General features: G+C 55.4%; 3 protein-coding genes across 4 annotated transcripts in view; 1 reads left to right on the forward strand and 2 right to left on the reverse strand.

Annotated features, from left to right (window-relative positions):
- The window catches only part of MEGF8 (multiple EGF like domains 8), a 49,730-nt gene extending 43,561 nt beyond the window's left edge, over positions 1 to 6,169 (forward strand). The window contains 2 exon segments of the mRNA XM_037820709.1: positions 4,724 to 5,047; positions 5,049 to 6,169. Of these exon segments, the coding sequence (XP_037676637.1) occupies positions 4,724 to 5,047; positions 5,049 to 5,993 (1,269 nt within the window). The 3' untranslated portion in view covers positions 5,994 to 6,169.
- Positions 543 to 2,459, reverse strand: LOC119521953 (mitochondrial inner membrane protein OXA1L-like). The gene has a single exon (XM_037820682.1). It carries the CDS (start codon positions 2,451 to 2,453, stop codon positions 1,146 to 1,148), a length of 1,308 nt encoding a protein of 435 aa, XP_037676610.1. The 5' UTR covers positions 2,454 to 2,459; the 3' UTR covers positions 543 to 1,145.
- Positions 6,170 to 11,166: 4,997 nt separating the features above from the next.
- CNFN (cornifelin) lies at positions 11,167 to 13,504 on the reverse strand. Of its 2 annotated transcripts, XM_037820706.1 has the most exons (5): positions 13,335 to 13,504; positions 12,689 to 12,846; positions 12,106 to 12,216; positions 11,507 to 11,643; positions 11,167 to 11,378 (listed from the first exon to the last, which is right to left on the reverse strand). In XM_037820706.1, the coding sequence occupies exons 2-5, from the start codon at positions 12,723 to 12,725 to the stop codon at positions 11,289 to 11,291; spliced, it is 375 nt and encodes a 124-aa protein (XP_037676634.1). In that variant the 5' UTR covers positions 12,726 to 12,846; positions 13,335 to 13,504; the 3' UTR covers positions 11,167 to 11,288. The 2 variants fall into 2 exon arrangements, with proteins under 2 accessions (XP_037676634.1, XP_037676635.1); XM_037820707.1 differs by lacking the exon at positions 12,689 to 12,846.
- Between the last annotated feature and the right edge of the window lie 4,896 nt (positions 13,505 to 18,400).

Genomic DNA, 18,400 nt, shown 5'->3' on the forward strand with positions numbered 1-18,400 from the left:
TAGCCACTGAAACCTTATTTTGTACCTTTCTATTCCCCCTTTTGGTCAGGAAGGCCTTCTCATTTCCACGATGCCAGGGCCAGGCTCATCCCTGGAAGTCATGTCCCAAGTTGCCAGGGTGACTTACACCCCTGGAAGTCAATTAACATAGATTTTAAATGTTATTTTATACGTTTACCTGTTAAGTCATATGGGGGTAAAGTAGTTACAAAACAAAAGTACGATAATACATGATTTTATATTTATCTATGTAGTTAACCTTTACCAGTGTCCTTTATTTCTTCTATGGCTTCAAGCCTTTTATTTCAGCCTGAAGGACTTTATCATATGTTGCAGGGCAGGTCTTCTGGTAATGAACTCTTTCAGCTTTTGTTTATCTGTAAATATCTTAATTTCTCCTTCATTGTTGAACAATAATTTTGCCAGATACAGAATTCTTGGTTGGCAGATTTTTCTTTATGTTCTTTAAATACAGCATCCTGCTGTCTCCTGGCCTCCATATGTTCTTTTTTTTTTTTTTTTTTTTTTTTTTTTTTTTAATACTGAAACTGCTGTATTAAAATGTTAGGTCATTACATAAAAACGACATCAACTTCCCTTCTTCCTAATTATCACTAAGAATTTGAACACATCTATTTCTTGGAAGAGATTTTATAGGTAATCCTAAGATCAATAAATGGGGTGATTATATTTAGGTACAATCTCAACTTACTAGTCATACCTCTGTGACTACAACGTGAATGTGGATGGGAACAACACATCTATGGGGTGGGGGTTTAAGGTTATAATGCCAAGTTAAAAATAATTTAAGACACTTCCACCTTGCTGTCCATGGGACCCCAAGAACAATCACTACCTAATCCATTCGTTATTTTTCTGAGGCATACGACTCATTTCCCTGTTAATAAGTATTAGGAAACAGCATGTATACAAAGGTTTACTAACTCCGTGGATGGGATGATCACCTGGCTCCTAAGTGTTCTCTTTTACATTCAGGTGCAAGAGCCTGTAGCAGTTCCACTTTTAAAATGAACATTTCCATGTCCCACAGTTCCTAGACTGGGATAACGACACACATTCAAGCCTTGTTCTGAGGATGAGTCTTTTGAGACAGAGTTCCTGCTGGTATGAGCAGGGACCACAAGTCAGCCAAGTGTGTCATGCCAGGGCTGCTTTGACTTTGGTTTGTTGCTGCTGCTGCTTTCAAGGGTGGTGGAAGGGTGATTCTTTCCATGCTGTAGCAGAGGGTTGTGAGTAAAGGTCTGTCGTAAAGGACCCTTGGCTGCTAGCTCCAAATGATTCTGCATTCGTCGTTCACGCTCTCGTTGCTGATGTGCCATTTCGGCATTCTTGCAGCCTCTTTTGAAGCTCTTTACGAAGCCTTCTCGTGGAAGCAATTTGTCAGGGTCATGTACAACACGCTGGGGGATTTTAAGTACAGTGCGTACAGATGGTATCCGGAGGCAGGCCACCTGGCCCAGGGAAAACAAATTGGAGGAGAGCCAATACATGAACACTGCCGAAAGGAAATGGATGGTTATGGGCAAGACAGCCAGGGGCATCACTCTGATAACATTTCTCATCCACTGGAGGTCAGAACTTTGCATACCCATCTCAGCACCTAGGTCAAGGACACACCACATTGTGGCAGTGACTACCAGTGGTAATACGTAGATGGGGTCAGATACTGTGAGATCCTGGAACCACCAGAGGCCGCCTGTCTGCAGGCTGGGCACAGGAAGGCTGGCCATCTCTCTCAAGGCAATGAAGAAGGAGATGAAGATTGGAGCCTGAGTCAGAGGTAGAATGAGAGGCCTCAGGAGTTTCACATCATGCTTTTTCTGGTAAAGAGTCATCTCTGAGGAGGCCCTGTAAAACTCGGCCTGGTCTCCTGCCAACTTGGCCTCTCTGATTCGAGTGGAGAACTTCTGGATCTCTGGCAAGTGGTTGTGGATCTTGGCTGCCTCTCGTTGGCCCTTCACAATGAGAGGAAAAATCAGGCAGCGGATAAGGACCGTACATGCAGTAATGGCTCCCCACCATGGTAGGCCCAGGTCAACATGCATAAATTCCAGAAAGTTCTGGATGAGTCCCACTGGGGTGTATGACCCCAAGCCCAGTTCAGTGAAGGTTGGTTCTGCAGCAGCTTGGATTACATCTGCAAACTCTCCAGGAGCCACCTCAGTCACCACTGTGGGTGAAGGAGTTGCAGAAACAGCTGGAGAGGTCTGGACCTGGGCATCTGCAAACGAGATGGCAGAGGTACTGAGGCAGCGGGGACTGGGGGCCGCGAGGAGGATGTAGTGCGGGCGCCCGCCGCCGGCTGGCAACAGGGGTCCTGCGGTCAGAGGTTTCCGGGACCAGTGCAAGGGCCTTGCGACGCTGTGGAACTGATGGTGACGCCGTAACAACAGCAAAAGTTCCCAGCGTCTGCACATGAGGCCCATCGCCATTTTGCCAGGAAGAGCTCCATATGTTCTTATAAGAAATCCACTGTTAATTTTGTTGGGAATCCCTTGTATGTGGTAAGTGGCTTCTCTTTTGCTGCTTTCAAAATTCTTTCTTTGTTTGCATTTTGGCAAGTTTGGTATAATGGTGTGGCTGTCTTCGAGTCTATCATGCTTATAGTTCACTGAGCTTCCTGGATGTATATATTCTTATTTTTCATCAGGCTGGGGAAGTTTTCAACCATCATTTCTTCAAATGCTTTTTCTGCCACTTTCTCTCTGTCTTGTCATTCTGGGACTCCAGTGATGCATATATTGGTCTACTTGATGGTATCCCACAGGTCCCTCAGGCTTTGTTCATTTTTCTTCATTATATATATTTTTTCTTCTCACACTGGAGAATTTTGAGGGACTTGTCTTCAAGATCTCTGATCTTTCTTCTGCATGCTCGAATCTGTCAAATCTGAGTTTTTTATTTCAATCACTGTATTTTGCAACGCCAGCATTTCTGTTTGGTTCCTTTTATAATTTCCATCTCTTTATTTTGTTTAGTCATTTCCCTAAGTTCCCTTAGTTCTCTGTATATGGATTCCTTTAGTGCATTGAACATACTTAAGACAGTTGATTTAAAGTCTTTGACTGAGAGTTCCAATGTGTGAGCTTCCTCAGTGTTGGTTTCTGGTAAATTCTTTTTTTCCTGTGAATAGCCCACAAATTCTTGTTTCTTAGTGTGTTTTGTAATTTTTTGTTGAGAACTTGACATTCTGAGTGTCATGTTATTACTCTGGGAATCTATTTCTCTTGCTCCTCTGGGGTTGCTATGCTTTGTTGTAGTTATTGTTGTTGTGGAGGGCTGAAGCCATCCATTTATGAGTTTTCCAAACTATTTTTGCTCCCAAATGGGGAATGGAAAGAGGAAAGAGAAGAGAAAGGGAAAAAGGTGCTGCCTCTTTAAGTCTCTTCTGCCAGCCCCCCAGTGATCAGCAATCAGACCACACCTGCATATACTGAAGTGCTGAACACACCCGGAACCGCTGTGCTGCACCAGGAGCCTGGGCTGTGTCCCCACTGCTGCCCGTCATCCAGCTGGGGATGGGGGGGGCGGGGCTGCCGCATGGAGCATGAAGTTCATCAATATTTACCACAATTAACCAGCCTCTTCCTCCAGCTCCTCCCTGAATGCTGCACAATGTTCCACTAGACTCCAGAGTTTGAAAATAGTGGATTCCTACAGTTGCTGCTGGTTCAGTTGGTCATTTTGGTGGAGGGACTGAATCTATCATCTTCCCACTGTCCTCTTTTTTTTCAGCCGTTCAGGTTTTGAAGCCTGGACTGATCCCTCATCTAATCCCAGGGCCCAAGTTGTTTCCTCTGAGCTACTGGAATCATAGTTGCTGCCATCCATTCCCTCACCCATTCATTCATTCATTCATTCATCCATCCAGCATACATTTATTGGGCACCTACTAGCCCTGTGCTGGACGCTGGGAACCCAGAAGGGAACAAAACAGGCAAAATGTTCTGTCCTCAAGGAATTTACATTGTCGTGGAGGCATCAGGCAATGAACTAATGAGTAAGTCGGATACACATTGTGATAGATGATAATAAGCAGTAAGAAGAAACATCAAGCCAAAAGGGGCTAGGACATGTTGGAGACTGGAAATGTTAGATATGGTGGCCAAGGAAGGCTTGAGCGAGAAGGTGACACTTGAGTAAAGGCCAGATGGTAGTGAAGGTGCAAGGCAAGAGGGCAGGTGGGCAAAGAGCAATCCAGGCAGGGACCTCAGCCAGTGCAAAGGCCTCGAGGTGGGAGCCCATCCAGCACAGTCAGGAAACTACAAGGAGGGCAGGTGAGGCTGGCTGACCCCGTGCGGAGTGCTGGGCAGGCCTGTAAGTGAGCCTCTCTTACTCCCGGGTACAGTGGAGGAATCATGGGCTCAGCAAGGCCAAGTTGCCAGCTGGAGTCCGCCCAGCTAGTGAGGAGCTGGAGCCAGGGTTCCGCAGAGCCCTTCACTGCTGAGCTTCAGGGTTTCAGAGGCATCGGGGCTCCAGGATCACACCAGCGACAGCAGTGCTGGAGTGTGGGGACCTAGGGTCATCCACCCTGTGGCAGAGAAGTCCCGGGGGCACATGTCACAAGGAAGCAGTGGGGACACTGGGAGGGCTGGGAGCTGTGGCTCCTCACCAACAAGTGCAGAACACCAGTCCTGCTTTGGGTTGGCTGGGACCCAGCTCAGCCCTGATGGCCGCCTTTGCCCCCAATCCCCACCCACAGTGCGCCAAGTGCCGCGAGTCATTCCACGGGAGCCCGCTGGGCGGCCAGCAGTGCTACCGCCTCATCTCGGTGGAGCAGGAGTGCTGCCTGGATCCCACGTCCCAGACCAACTGCTTCCACGAGCCCAAGCGCCGGGCACTGGGCCCCGGTCGCACTGTCCTCTTCGGCGTGCAGCCCAAGTTCACCAACGTGGACATTCGCCTGACGCTGGACGTGACCTTTGGTGCCGTGGACCTCTATGTCTCCACCTCCTATGACACCTTCGTGGTCCGCGTGGCCCCTGACACGGGCATCCACACGGTGCACATCCAGCCGCCCCCGCCTCCCCCCCCCCCCTCCACCCCCAGCTGATGGTGGGCCCCAGGGCGCAGGGGATCTGGGGGTCCCCGGGGCCGGGAGTGGGCCCCAGGCCCCAGTGGAGCCGCGGGTGCGGGAGGTGTGGCCACAGGGCCTGATCACCTACGTGACGGTGACAGAGCCGTCGGCGGTGCTGGTGGTGCGTGGCGTGCGGGACCGGCTGGTCATCACCTACCCACATGAGCACCACGCCCTCAAGTCGAGCCGCTTCTACCTGCTCCTGCTGGGCGTGGGGGACCCAGGCGGGCCTGGCGCCAACGGCTCGGCCGACTCGCAGGGCCTGCTGTTCTTCCGGCAGGACCAAGCCCACATCGACCTGTTTGTCTTCTTCTCCGTCTTCTTCTCCTGCTTCTTCCTCTTCCTCTCGCTCTGTGTGCTCCTCTGGAAGGCCAAGCAGGCCCTGGACCAGCGGCAGGAGCAGCGCCGGCACCTTCAGGAGATGACCAAGATGGCCAGCCGCCCCTTTGCCAAGGTCACTGTCTGCTTTCCGCCTGACCCCGCTGCCCTGGCCCCGGCCTGGAAGCCAGCCGGACTCCCTCCGCCCGCCTTTCGCCGCTCCGAGCCCTTCCTGGCACCCCTGCTGCTGACGGGGGCCGGGGGGCCCTGGGGACCTGTGGGAGGTGGCTGCTGTCCGCCGGCCATCTCGGCCACCACGGCCGGCCTACGAGCCGGGCCCATCACCCTGGAGCCCACGGAAGACGGCATGGCAGGTGTGGCCACACTGCTGCTCCAGCTGCCCGGCGGGCCACACGCACCCAATGGCGCCTGCCTTGGGTCGGCCCTTGTCACGCTGCGGCACAGGCTGCATGACTACTGCGGGGGTGGCGGGGGCGCCGGGGGCAGCGGGCATGGGGCCGGTGCGGGCCGGAAGGGACTGTTGAGCCAGGACAACCTCACCAGCATGTCCCTCTGACCCACCCCGGGTTGCTCAGCCCCAGCAGCCAAGCCCCGTGATGGGAACTTGGGGCTCCTCCACCTGGGGGAACCCTGGATACTGTCTCCTCAGAGACTTCTGTCTCCCTTCCCCCCGGGGGTCCTCAGATAGGGCCTCCTTTGTTCCGCATTCAACAGTTATTTATTGAGCACGTACTGCGTGGCAGGCAGTGTTGTAGGACCGAGGCAGGGAGGCTCCCTGACCTCATGGAACTTCGGTTCTAGTGAAGGGAGACAGTCAGCCCACACAGGGCGCGAATGTGATTGGGTCAGATGGGGGACGTGTCCTGGACATCGGTAGGAGGCAGCAGCAAGGACCAGGGCATCGAAGTCGACGGGCATTCAGAGAAGCTGGACTTAGATCCCAAGATGGAATCAGACATGGGAAGAGCTGCGGGAAGCCCCTTCCGGGCAGAGGGAACACCCAGGGCCAAGGTCCGGAGTTTGTCTTGTTGGGAGGACTGGAAGGCTGGCCAGTGTAACCCAGAGGGATTGGGGAGAAGGAGGTGAGGGCGGCAGCAGGGGGGGGTGGGGCGGGAGCCGGACTGCCCAGGGCCTTGCGGGCCCCAGGGAGGGGTTTGGGTTTTATTCTCAGGGCAATGGGAAGTTACTGGACGTCTTATGAGGGCGAGTGATGATGGGACCAGTGTGTCTATTTGGGAGGCCGCTTGGCTGCAGCATGGAGAATGGGTTGGAGAGGTGAGAGGTGGTGGTAAGGGGGGTCAGGGTGGAGGCAGGATGTGCATTGGGGCCACGACTGCAGGATTTAACAAGGACATGAATGAGGGGTGAGAAATCTGGGGTGACCTGAACCATGGGTGGGTGGAGGGGTCGTTTATGGCAGTAGGGAGATCAACAGTTCAGTTTTAGACATGAGATGCTTTTACACATCTCTTCATTTAGTCCCAGCAAGGAAACAGAAACCACTCGGAGTAATTTAAACGGAAGGAACTGAGTGCCGGGAATTGGTGGTGCTGGTGAGGGGAGACGCTGAGAAGGACAGTGACAGTGACTGACAGTGACTGACAGGCGCCCACGGGCAGACGGAGCAGGGAGTTGCTGCTGCCACCTGCAGGCTGGAGGGACAAAGTGCAGCGGTGCGGAACGACGGGCCTGGCCGAGGGGTCCCCCTGGCCTCAGAAAGCTGCCGCGGCCGATGCCCTCCCACGTGGGAGGGGGAGCTGGAGGGGGCCACGGTGGAGATAGAAATGCTGGGGTCATCCACGGGCAGCCTCGTCCTGGCCAGTGCTCCCTTGAAGAGTTATGGTCTCTCCCCAGGGGCTTCCCTGCACCCCAGCTGCCTCCTTGGACCTCTGAGTGCCCCTACCCCATGGGGACCTCCCCTCAAAAAAACCCAACATAGCTGTCTTCTTGAACTCGGGACTCTTTTTTTCCCCAAGACTCCATCCCACAACTGCTCTTTTGGACCTTGGGGGGCTGGGCCCTGCAGCTTCCCCTCAGCGGGGGCCTTACCCGTGTGCATGTCAGAGATGGGGCCGCGGCCACATCTGAAGAAAGGAGGGAGTGACTGCATCAACAAATAAAGAGTGCAGGGGGGACCCGCTGTCTGAGCTGTCTGGGGGGGGTGGGGGGTGGCTTGGCTCTCTGAACTTGGGCCTGTCCCCTGGCTTCCCCTCCTAGGCGGGAGCAGGGTAGGGGTGGGGGGTGGGGATGGGGCCACTGCAGAAGCTCCTGTTCCCCAGAAGGGCCAAGATGCAGCGAGAAGACCCTTCCCCGTATTCCTGCCACAGGGAGCCGCTGTGGGTCGGAGGAGGGAAAACAGACCGCCTTGGTCCCAGGCACGGGGTTGATTCCCGGCTCTGGCGTAAGAGGGAAGAGCTCCAGCCAGTTGGCCTGGAGACTTAAATGAGGACCCAGCAGGCCAAGCTTTCTTTACACAAGTAGACTGAGGCCAAAACCAGAAGTACCACGGGAGCCGGTCTATCTGCCAGTGCCTGGGGCAAGCAAAAACCCTGATGAGCTGGGAGGGGGAGCAGGGAGATATGTCCCCTCGTCTGCAGTGACTCAGCGTGGACATCTTGCTTGGCCTGTTAAACAATGTGCATCTTCCATACAACCCACCGCTACCTGCAAGCCAGTTGCTTCATCTGAAGCTCCGCCAAGGACACAGTTGGACTCGGGGTATGTGAGTCTCCAGTGCGGCCAGGAAATAACACCATATTTTTGGACTTTATGGGCAATGTAAGGGATTTTCATGGATTACTTTGACCGTACATGAGTTTTGCCTTTATGAGCTGACTGCAGACCTGACCCCCAAGATGTGACACAAGCTTCCATTCATTGAGTACCACATGCTGACAGGTTGGCGTGTTACTGCTATAGTTTCTCTTTTTAAAAGTTTTTTGGCTTGAAATAATTTCAAACCAGGGCAGTTGCAAAATAATACAAAACCCATGCAGAGGACTCCAACATATACCACACCCAGACACCCAGATCCACCATTTTTACCATTTTGCCCATTGATTATAGCTTTCTATTTATCTATCTATCTATCCATCTATTTTCTAAACATTTGAGAGTAGATTGTATACCTCATGATCCTTGAGCACTTAATACTTCCACGTACATTTCCTAAGGACACGGGCATTCTTATGTAACTGTGTTATGGTTTTATTTTATCTTTCCAACAACCTGATAAGAGAGGTACCCTGTAATCCCCACTTTGCAGATGGAGAAACAAGTTCATAGACTTCATTTGGCTGCTGAGTGACAGCTGCCTTTTGAACCCAGGCCACCTGGCTCTAGAAATCCATGTGCCTGACCACTGAGCTTTTTCACCTCCCGAGGAAGGAACCTTTTACTCAGCACTTGAAGCAGCTGAGAACTGTCCCAGCACAGAGCAGGCACCAGGGGCAGGGGGTCCCATGGCTGATTTCCACTCAGAGTAGGACAGAATCTACCCGCTGGGAAGTAAGCCAGCAGTGGGGTGTGCTGCCCAGCGGGGGGAGTCTCAAGCTCAGAGGATTTTAACCTGCATGGCCAGAAAGGAGCTAAGGCTTTTACTCAAGACTCCTCTCTGTTCTGCTTTGACCCTTTGGTTGGGGACCTGGCAGCTCCCCCCTAACTCCACCTTTCCTAAGCCGAGCCACCCTCCCTCTGACCTGTCACTGCCTGGCAGATGGCCCTGCTCCAAATGCCCCATAGCACTTGTTCCTCCTCCCTGCCTGTCAGCCTCCTGCCTTCTCTGGTGTTCATGGACCAGAACGCAGGAGGCCCACAGTGGGTTGAGAGAAAGCCTGGGCTTGGCAGGCGAGCAGCCCTTCCTCTGCTATGGTGACAACCAGCACACTAGGGGCCTCAGGGAAGGGGGGACTTTGCCAAGAGCCTGTAGCACGCCAGGCACTGTGCTTAGTCTTGGCCCAAGTCATTTAATCCTCCCCACATCACCACTGGGAGGTACAGCTTGTCCCCCCATTTTACAGATGCAGAAGCCAAGTCTTGGAGGGGTGAAATCTCTGGCATGAGAACTCGGGGCTAATTAGGAGGCATGCCTGGATTCTGACACAGGCCTGCCTGACTCTCCAGTGCCCCATGCCATCTTCAAATTCTCCTCCCTTCTCCAAGCTGGTGGCTCCCCACCTGTGCTCCTGCATTGTCTCCACCTACCATGGGCCCCGCATTGTCCCGGGTGCTGGGGAAACAGCAGTGAACAGGGCCCTGCCCTCATGGAGCTGACAAGAACAGGGGCTCCCGATAATAAAGAAGTAAAGGATGCAGTATTTTGGAAAGTAACAAGGGAAACAAGGCAGCGAAGGGGTGGGGAGGGTGGGGTTGGTTCCTGCTATTAGATGTGAGAAGGGAAGGCTTCTTTCACAAGATGATATGTGAGCAGAAGAGAGAGAGTGAGCTATAGGGATGTCTGGGGGAAAAGAATTCCAAACAGGGGGAACAACCGGTGCAAAGGCCTGTGGTTGGAGTGGGGGGGGCGCGGGGGGCGGTGGGGGGGGGAGGCAGTGCAGAGCCATGAGGGCTCTGAGCAGAGGAGCGAGGGGTCCCTCTGGCTGCATGTGGGAAGATTCTATAGGGGCAGGGGTGGGAGCAGGGACACCAGCCAGGAGGCTGCTGCATTAGCTCACCCTGGAGAGGAGGTTGGCTGGGCCAGGGTGGGGGCAGTAGAGCAGCGAGAAGTGAGACTCTGGATCTATTCTGAAGGTAGAACCAGCAGAAGTTGCTGACAGATCGGACGTTGGGTGAGATGACTGAGCAATTGGGAGAACAGAGCTTGCTGTTTCCTCAGATGGGAAGACTGTAGGAAGATGAGGGTTGTGGGTGGGGGGATCAGGAGTGAGCTTTCAGAAATGTTAAATTTGAAATGCCTTTTACATATCCACATGACAATGTCACTGGACAGCTGGAGACAGATACAGAGAGAGAAGAAAAACAACAAATAACAATATGTTAATATTATAATAGTTATGATATTAGTCACAATATAATAGTAATAGTACTAACAACAGTTTATTGCACTCACATTTCAACCTTTCTATCTGTTCTGTCTCTTGCTCTCACAGTAGCCACATGATGCATTAGGGATTGTTATCCTCACACTGGAGGAAAAGGCTCAGAAAGGTTTATTAATTCCCTAAGATAACATGGCTAGAAAGTGACAAGAGTCAGGACTAGATCCCAGGTCTGTCCAATTTTGAGGCCTAAAACTTTCTAATTGACTTTGCAGTAAAAAAAAAAAAAAAAAAAAAAAAAAGGGCAGATTGAACTTAATGACCCCTAAGTATTCTGTGGGGCTCCAGAGAGCTTTAACGCTGGCAGTTCAATGTTTTGGCGACAAAGGGCCCACACTTGCTAGAACCGTGTGCCCACAGGTACTGATGAGCAAGAGTTCAAAGTTGACCTTTGCACTTTAGTGCCTGGGCTCTGCCAAGACTGCCTTTCTGGTTTTGCTTATTTTCAGGATCCCCGCACCTTGGTTAGGTGAGGACACTGCAGCTTAGAGACTTAGGGACTTGCCCAAATCACATAGATCATCAAACCAGGGTGAAAGTTCCCATCCCAGGGCGTCAGGTTTCCTCCCCCTCCCAGGAATCTTCCCTCTGTCCCCACCTCCGTCACCAAACCTCCCTCTCCACCCCGGATTCCTTCCTTGGGACCAAAAAGGATGTAGGCGGGGTTGGCATTCAGGTTTCTTTATTGAGGGTGTATTTCCTGAGGGACCGGGACGGAGGGACAGGTCCTCCCGGGACGGGACAGAAGAGGCCAGGCGGGACCCGGGGGAAGCGGGGAGAGGGCGGGGGCAGCTCTACTGCCGGATCTTCAGCTCCCGCGCCATCTGGCAGAGGGCGCAGGGCAGACAAAAGGTGAGGGCCGCCCAGTCGTGCCCGATGGAGCCCTGGGGGTGGAAGAGAGAGATTAGGACCTCTGCCTCGGGCGCCGGAGTCCGGCTCCCAGGCCCTCCTCGCTCAGACCCGGGAGGCGCGTCCCCATCCCCTGCTCCCGCGGGTCGCGGCCGGCGCGCACCTGGATGTGGTAGCGCTCGCGCATCCCGGTGCGGAGCGAGTGCAGGCCTCCGGGCAGGTAGGGCGCGCAGCAGCACTCGCCGAAGTCGTCGGAGATGCGGCAGGCGAGGCAGAGAGGCGCGAACGTGCCGCACAGACCTGGGGCGGGCGCGGGGCAGTCAGGGCGCGGGGTCCCCTGCCGGCTCCGCCCCGGGGAGGGGCGAGGCTGACGCGGGAGAGGAGGGAGGCGGCGGGTCCCCGCGGGAGTTGAGCGTTGGGGAAGTCAAGTAAGGATTCCCGAGGGAATCAGGGATCCCAGGAGAGGGTGGTTGGGAAATCAGGTTTTCAAGGGGGAAGCTGAGGGTCACAGCGAGGAAAGTTGAGGGTGCAAAGGGGAGGCTGAGGGTCCCAGGGGGTCCGAGGGGGTGTTGAGCGCTGGAAGGTGTGAGGTAAGGGTCTCAGGGAGTTTTGGCGGCAGAGGAAGTTTGAGAGTGAGCAAGTGGGAATTCAGGGTCCATGGTGGGGAGGTGGGAGTAGGAGGAGTAGGGCGCCAGAGCGGGCTGGAAGTAAGACCCCACCCGCCCCGCCCCCGGGCCTGGGGAGGGGACAGTTGGCGCTCACAGATGGGCATGTCGTTGCAGCAGTCCGTGAGGCCGGTGTGCCAGTCGCTGAGCTGGGTCTGGTAGCAGGTGCTGGCGCACTGGGGCTGGCTGGTCACAGGGTAGGACATGGCTGCAGAGAGGGGGACGTGCAGGGTCAGCCGGCAGCCTCTCCGCTCCTCCTGCGCCCCCAGACCCCCGTCCTCCCTTCCTCCCTCCCTCCCTCCCTCTGCCGGGCAGTTTGGGCGGGGCCTCCAGGCCGCCTTCCGAGGGGACATCACTGCGCCTTCCCCTGCCCTCCGGCCACATCTGGGGATCCCCCTTCCTGTTGCAGGGGGGATGGGGGGTGAGGGGTGGGGTGCTCCTGCAGTCTGGTTGGGCTGGGGGGCGGCGCTCTGCACGTCGGGGAAGTGGGGGGCCACATCTGGGCAGAGCCAGGACCAGCTGCTGCCTCCTCATCAGGGCCAGGGGTGCTGGGTTGCCACATCAGGGGTCCTCTGGGGTGGAAGCGGGAGCCGTCTCTCTTCACAGTGAGGATGCCCAGGGGAGGGAGGCGGCCGGGTTCCGGGGACTGGGAGGGTGGCTGGTCCATCCAGCTGTCCCACCTTTGCCTCTCACGTTGTCGTGCATCTCAAACTGCATCTTGCAGGCCCTGAGGAGGTGGTGCTGGGGATGGCAGAGGTGGCTGCAGCAACCGTGGCAGAGCTGTCCAAGGGATGCTAGGGACTGGGGGGCTGGGGGCTGGGCTCTCAAGGGAGGGGAGCTGGGGAGAAAGAGGCCAAGTCAGCCGGCTGCCTGGGAGAGGCATGAAATGGGGGATGGGGGGTGGGGGTGGGCGAGAATCTCGCCCATCTCTTTACAGCTGCCCGACAGGCCCCAGAAGACCCTCCTCATACCAGAGGCTGAGCTGGAGAGGGAGACCAGGAGCCAGAGGGTGGCAGGGTCAGGGGCAAGGAGGGAAAGAGAGCAGAGCCAGGTAGATCCAGAGAGGCACCGCTGAAGGCTTTCACACCTGTCTGGCGTGTCCAAGCCTCTGCAAGCCCATTGGGCAGACAGAACACTGAGGCTTGGAGAAGTGAAGAAAAGGGGTTTGCAGAGGGGTCCTGGGCCCCAGGACTTCCCAATTCAATCCAGCGCCACTCAAGTTGAGAGACAGAAATGGGCAGAGTGTCCTGGGCAGTCCAGAGATAGGAAGGGGTGAGCGGGGTAAGGAGAGCACAGAGCACAGGGCTGCGGTCGGGGTGCTCCTACCTGTGGGGTGGTGATGGCGATGGCAATGGCGCTGGTGCGACAGAGGCGTGGGCCACACGGGCACTGATTCTCAGCCTGGAGCCGGTGGCTGCTTATATTCGGGCAGGCAGCGCGGGCCTGGGCGGGGCTCCGGCAAGGATGCTCGGGAGGCCGAGCCGGTCTCGCTGACCCTCCCCCTCCCCACTGGCACCCTCCCCCCACTCCCCCCCCCTGCCCCTCCTGCCTCACCAACCAGGATTGAGGAAATCATGGAGGGTCCCGGGAAGAGAGACGGGGAGTGGAGATGGAAAGGGGAGTGGACAGAGAGAGAGACAGAGATGGGGAGAGAAGGTGGGGGAGGGCAGAGGGTCAAAGGGCAGAGGCCAAAAGTGGGGAGAGACACAGAGAGATGGGGAGGGAATGGGAGATGGAGAGGCGGACGGGGAGACAGAAATGGCGAGGTAGCAGAGAGGTAGAGAGATGAGATTCAGAGAGGCAGGGGAGATGGGGAAAGGGGCGGCGAGGGGCAGAGCAGCACAAAGAGCTGCAGAAAGAGCAAGGAAAGGGGAGACAGATTCAGGGAGGGGAGACACAAGGACTGAGAGATGGAGAGGCAGGTGGAGGCGGCCAGGGAGGCTTAGAGGGAAGGGACCGGGGAGCGGACGGAGAGGGACAGAGAAAGGACAGGGTGCAGGAGAGAGTGCAGCTGTGGGGCTCCCTTTGAGGGCCTCTCTCCATCCTGCTTAGTGGTGTCCCCATTTCCCTGGAGAGAGGCAACAGCCTGCCATCGAGGACTGGGTGGCACTTAGGGGCAGTGTGTTTTGGTGGGGTGGGGGGGTGGGTGATGCATCTTGGAACCAAAGTAAATAAAGACAACTTACTCCACCTCTAAATTGGGAAGGGAGGAGGCTGAGAACTGAAAGGCTGTGGTTCCCGAGAGACGAGAGACGTGGATGTGGGCAGGGACTCCTCCTAACAGAGGAGTGGAATGGTGGTTTGGACTCCTGGGTCCTGGGGGAGGAGGGGGCCAGGGGCTGGACTCCTGGGTCTTGTTAGGCTAGATTGAGTCCCTGAGTGGGTTGGGGTCCTGGGATTCCATATTTCTGGGTTCCTGAGGGGTGCAGGGGCTGGGGGCCTGGATGCCTGAGTTAATTCTCCCTGAAGACAGGCCTGGCGGGGTTGGTGGTGACTCAGTGAGGGAAGCAGTGTTATAGCCGGGTGGGGTTTCCAGCATGGGTGTCACCTCAAAAATGTAGGAGGCAACAGAAAAGTGGGGTGTCACCTGCAGAGAACGTGGTGTCGTCACCCCACTGGGTATGGACATGGAGTGATGGCAGGCAGGTCACTCTGCTGACCTGGGACCCCGGCTTCCCCCACCCCACCCCCATGCCAGGACCCAAGCCTCGATCTTGGGGTACCACCGGGATGGTTTGCTCTCCTCGCCCCAGGCTTGGGGACAGCGCTCAGACTCCTGCTTGTGGGTCTCCATCACACGGATGTCTGAGGGGCATCTCATTTCTCATCCAGTGTCCCTGCCTCTCCATCTCGGGGTGTCTTTCTCTCCATCTCGGCATCTTTGTCTCTCTGGCTCTAAATCTCTCCGTCTCTTTCCTCATCTCTGCAAATCTGTTGCCAAATCTCTGGTTTTCTCCCCATCTCTTGGTCTCTCTCTTCCCCATCTCTGTGCCCTCCTCTTGGGAGCCCTTTTCCTGTGGCTCTCCTCATCTCCATGTCATTCTCTCCCCACCTCCAGGCCTGCTGCAGGGAGGCAGCCGCAAGGCCCCAGCCCCCCCAGCACCCCTGCCTATGAGCTGGGGCTGACTCAGGGTCAGTCATTTCCGAGGACCCCAGGGCTCCCACGATGACGGTCTGAGGTGTCGTCAAGTTTCCTCTCCCCATCCTGACACAGCCTGGGGGCCCCAGTTAGATGCAGCAACTCATGCAGATGAGGAAATGGGGACTGGGGAAGCTGGGAGGTGGCCCGCTTCAGAGTGGAGGTGGGGGGAACGTGAGCAGGAAAAGGAGAGGCCGATGAGTGACCCCATACAGTCATCAGGAGTCTGGCTCCACTCCCTCAAATAGGATTGGCAGATAAGGAGGAATTTCAGGTGTAAACAAGGAATATTTTTTCAGTGTTGAATATATCCCAAATGTTGCATGGGACATACTTATGCTAAAACAGTATTCTGTATTACCTGAAATTCAAATTTAACTGGGCCTCCTGTATGTTTATGTGCTGTATCTGGCAGCCTGTCCACCCTTCCCTCAGAGCCCAGGTGTCCAGGCTGGGTCTTTCCCTAGAACCCAGTTCAGGATCCCAGCCTCCCTCCTCAGGAACTGAGAGCCCTATGCCCTCCCTGCTCAGATACAAGAGTGAAGACGTCCATCCTCATCCTCTCCTCCCCTGGGACCCAGGATTGGGCACCCAGCCCCCGAGTCCTTTGGGACCCAGGAGTCCAGGCTCCTAGCCCCCCCTCCCTCAGAGCCCAGGTGTCCTGGCTGGGTCTGCCCAGTTGCCCAATGTGGGTTTCACAAGGCGGGTGGTGTCACCGCAGTCCCGGTGGAACCAGTCGGGCTGAGCTGACAAGCGAGGTGGCCCCCCCCATCCCATCCTAAGCCTCCTGCTTCCTCGAGGACCAGCCCGGCGGGGCTGGGAGTGGGGCAGGAAGGACTGAGGGAGCTCAGGGCACGTCACCGTCCATGTGTGTGACTCTGGGTGCTGTGTGTCTGTGTGGGGAGTGACGCGGTGTGCCTCTCTCTGCCTGGTTTCTGGGTTCTGTTTTGATGTCAGCATTGCTCTCCCGGGATTCCACACACATCGTGCCCCTGGGTGGGTCATTCTCGGTTACGTGGTATGGTTTGCAATTCTGCTTGGACTAAGGCAGTAGTTATTTATTTTGAGTGATAGCCTTGTGTGATGGTCGAAAGCATGGACTCTGGAGCCAGAAAACCCGGGTTCAAATTCTGCCTCCGCCTCTTCCTGAAGGGCTGCGAAACCTTGGGCAGGTCACCGGACTTCTCTGGACCTCAACTTTCCCATCTGCTAAAAGGGCAAATAGGGTTGTGTGTGAGAGGATTAAAGAAGTTAATGTATGTAAAGTGCTTAGAATTGCACTTGGCACATAGGAAGCAATTTGTAAGTATTTATGATGATGATAATGATGGGATGTTTTCGTTGCTGGGGATACAATCGTGAACAAAACAAAACGTTTGCTCCTGGTCCTTCTAGTAGGGACTGGGTGACTGGCCTATCAGCGGCCAGGCACATAATTACATAACTTTCCATATGTTTTGCATACGGAATAGGATATATCTGAGGGTGTTGTGAGTGTGGGTGATTCTGTGCCTGTGTGCCTGTGTTTGTGCTCTTAGGCAAGTGTGTGCTGCGTGTGTTGTGAGGGTGTCTCCGAGGGCACGTGCTTGTGTGTTTGGTGTGATCTGGCATTTGACTCTGAGGCGGGCATGTGGCTAGGGTCTTGAGAAGCCCTTTCCCAGCAGGGGCCACGCCCGTAAGTGTCCCGCAGGTATCCCCGGGATGGTGACTCCTTGTCAAACGGGCATTTGTTTGTCCCTAATGTGGATGACAGGATGGGTGGGCCAGTGACTGTGGGAGAAAACTGGGGCTGAGAGGGAAGGTGGGAGGAGGCATGTGATGCCAAGGAGAAGCTGAGAAATGTGATGGGGACACAGGGAGGGCTGGCGGGATTGGGGCAGAGAAAGAGCTGGACAAACAGAGAGATGCGGATGTTTGTCCATCCACTCCGTAAGCATTCACTGGGCCCGTGCCGTGGGCCAGGACCTAAACGGGCACCCCTTCAAGGTCTGGGGGAAGGGAGACCCAGAGAGACGAGCACCCACCAAGAAAGCCATGGATGCTCCAGGGTGGCCCACCTGCCTCCACGATGCGCCTCAGTTCTTGCGAACATGAGAGACGGAGATGCAGAGATGGAGAAGGAAAGGGAGGGTCCTGCCCCTCACCAGTCCTCGCTGGGTCTCTGTCCACTTCAAAGAAAAGAGGCCGTGGGGAAAAGGCCCTTCCCGGGCCAGGGGCACCCCCATGAATCATTTTCTTATCATCTCCTAATAGGATAATGACACACCTGCCCCTTCCTAATCACTATTTTCGACCCCAACACCCACAGCAAGAAGGGGTGGACATGCCTGGTATTGTGGAGTCAGGGAGGAAATACCCAGAGGCCCTCATATTTGGTCCTTCCTCCTCCAGGACACAAGAGTCCAGGCCCCCAGACCCCTCCTCCCTTGAGACTAAGGACTCCGGGTCCCCAGTCTCCTTCCTTTAGTTCTCTCCACCTTTTCTTCTCTCTCTCAGCCTGACTTTGCCTCTTTGTCTGGTTTCTTCCATCTGTTTTTGTGTCTTCCCTGTCTCTTTACATCGGTATCTTGATTCTTCCTCATGGGCCTCAATTTTCTGTCTGTAAAATGGGGATAATAATAATAGTAATCTAATCTCTTTGAGCTGTGATGAGGAAGACAAGAGATGATTTTGTAAAATGCTTCCCACAGAACCGGGATCCGGGTAAACTCAGTACAGAGAATCGTTCTTATCGTCTCTCTCTCCCTCCGTCGGTGTCTCTCGTCTCCTCCCTCCCTGGGCTCCTCTTACGCCTTGCCCCTGGCTTTCCTTTTAGGCGTGAGGGAAGAGCATATCAGACTAGGGATTGCCAAGAAAGAACTCTTGCCTGGGGGGGCCAGCTCGTTCCAATCTCATAAACAGCCTCAATAAACCCTGACCCCCAAATCTGTCGTCCCTGGGATACAGGCGTCCCCGCTCCTGAACCCCAACCTTCAAGCCCGCAGCCCCCTCCTCGCTCAAAACCCAGGGTCCAGTCCCGGAGTCCCTCCTCCCTCGGGTCCTCGGCCCCCTCCTCCCTCAGGCCCAAGAGGTCCGGGTTGTCAGTCCATCCTCCCTCCGGAAGGCCACCGAACAGTCCGCGCCAGCGCCGCCAGAAGCCCACGCGTCACCATTCTGCCTCGGACCCCTTAGGGCTGCTCCTCCGCAGTTTCTGGGGAGCAGGTGTGACGCAGCAGGTTCTTCCGGAGTCCCGCAGTGATAAGCTACCCGTAAC

This window comes from Choloepus didactylus, chromosome 27 (assembly GCF_015220235.1).
Source record: "Choloepus didactylus isolate mChoDid1 chromosome 27, mChoDid1.pri, whole genome shotgun sequence".
NCBI classification, from domain to species: Eukaryota; Metazoa; Chordata; class Mammalia; order Pilosa; family Megalonychidae; genus Choloepus; species Choloepus didactylus.

Bases quoted from the DNA above. Each gene is read 5' to 3' on its own strand.
- LOC119521953 (XM_037820682.1), bottom strand. From the start codon at position 2,453: ATGGCGATGGGCCTCATGTGCAGACGCTGGGAACTTTTGCTGTTGTTA.
- CNFN (XM_037820706.1), bottom strand. From the start codon at position 12,725: ATGCAGTTTGAGATGCACGACAACGTGAGAGGCAAAG. The intron at 11,644-12,105 runs GTGAGCGCCAAC...CGCCCGCCCCAG, and splicing joins CTGCAACGACATGCCCATCT to GTCTGTGCGGCACGTTCGCG. The intron at 11,379-11,506 runs GTGCGCGCCGGC...TTCCACCCCCAG, and splicing joins GCGAGCGCTACCACATCCAG to GGCTCCATCGGGCACGACTG.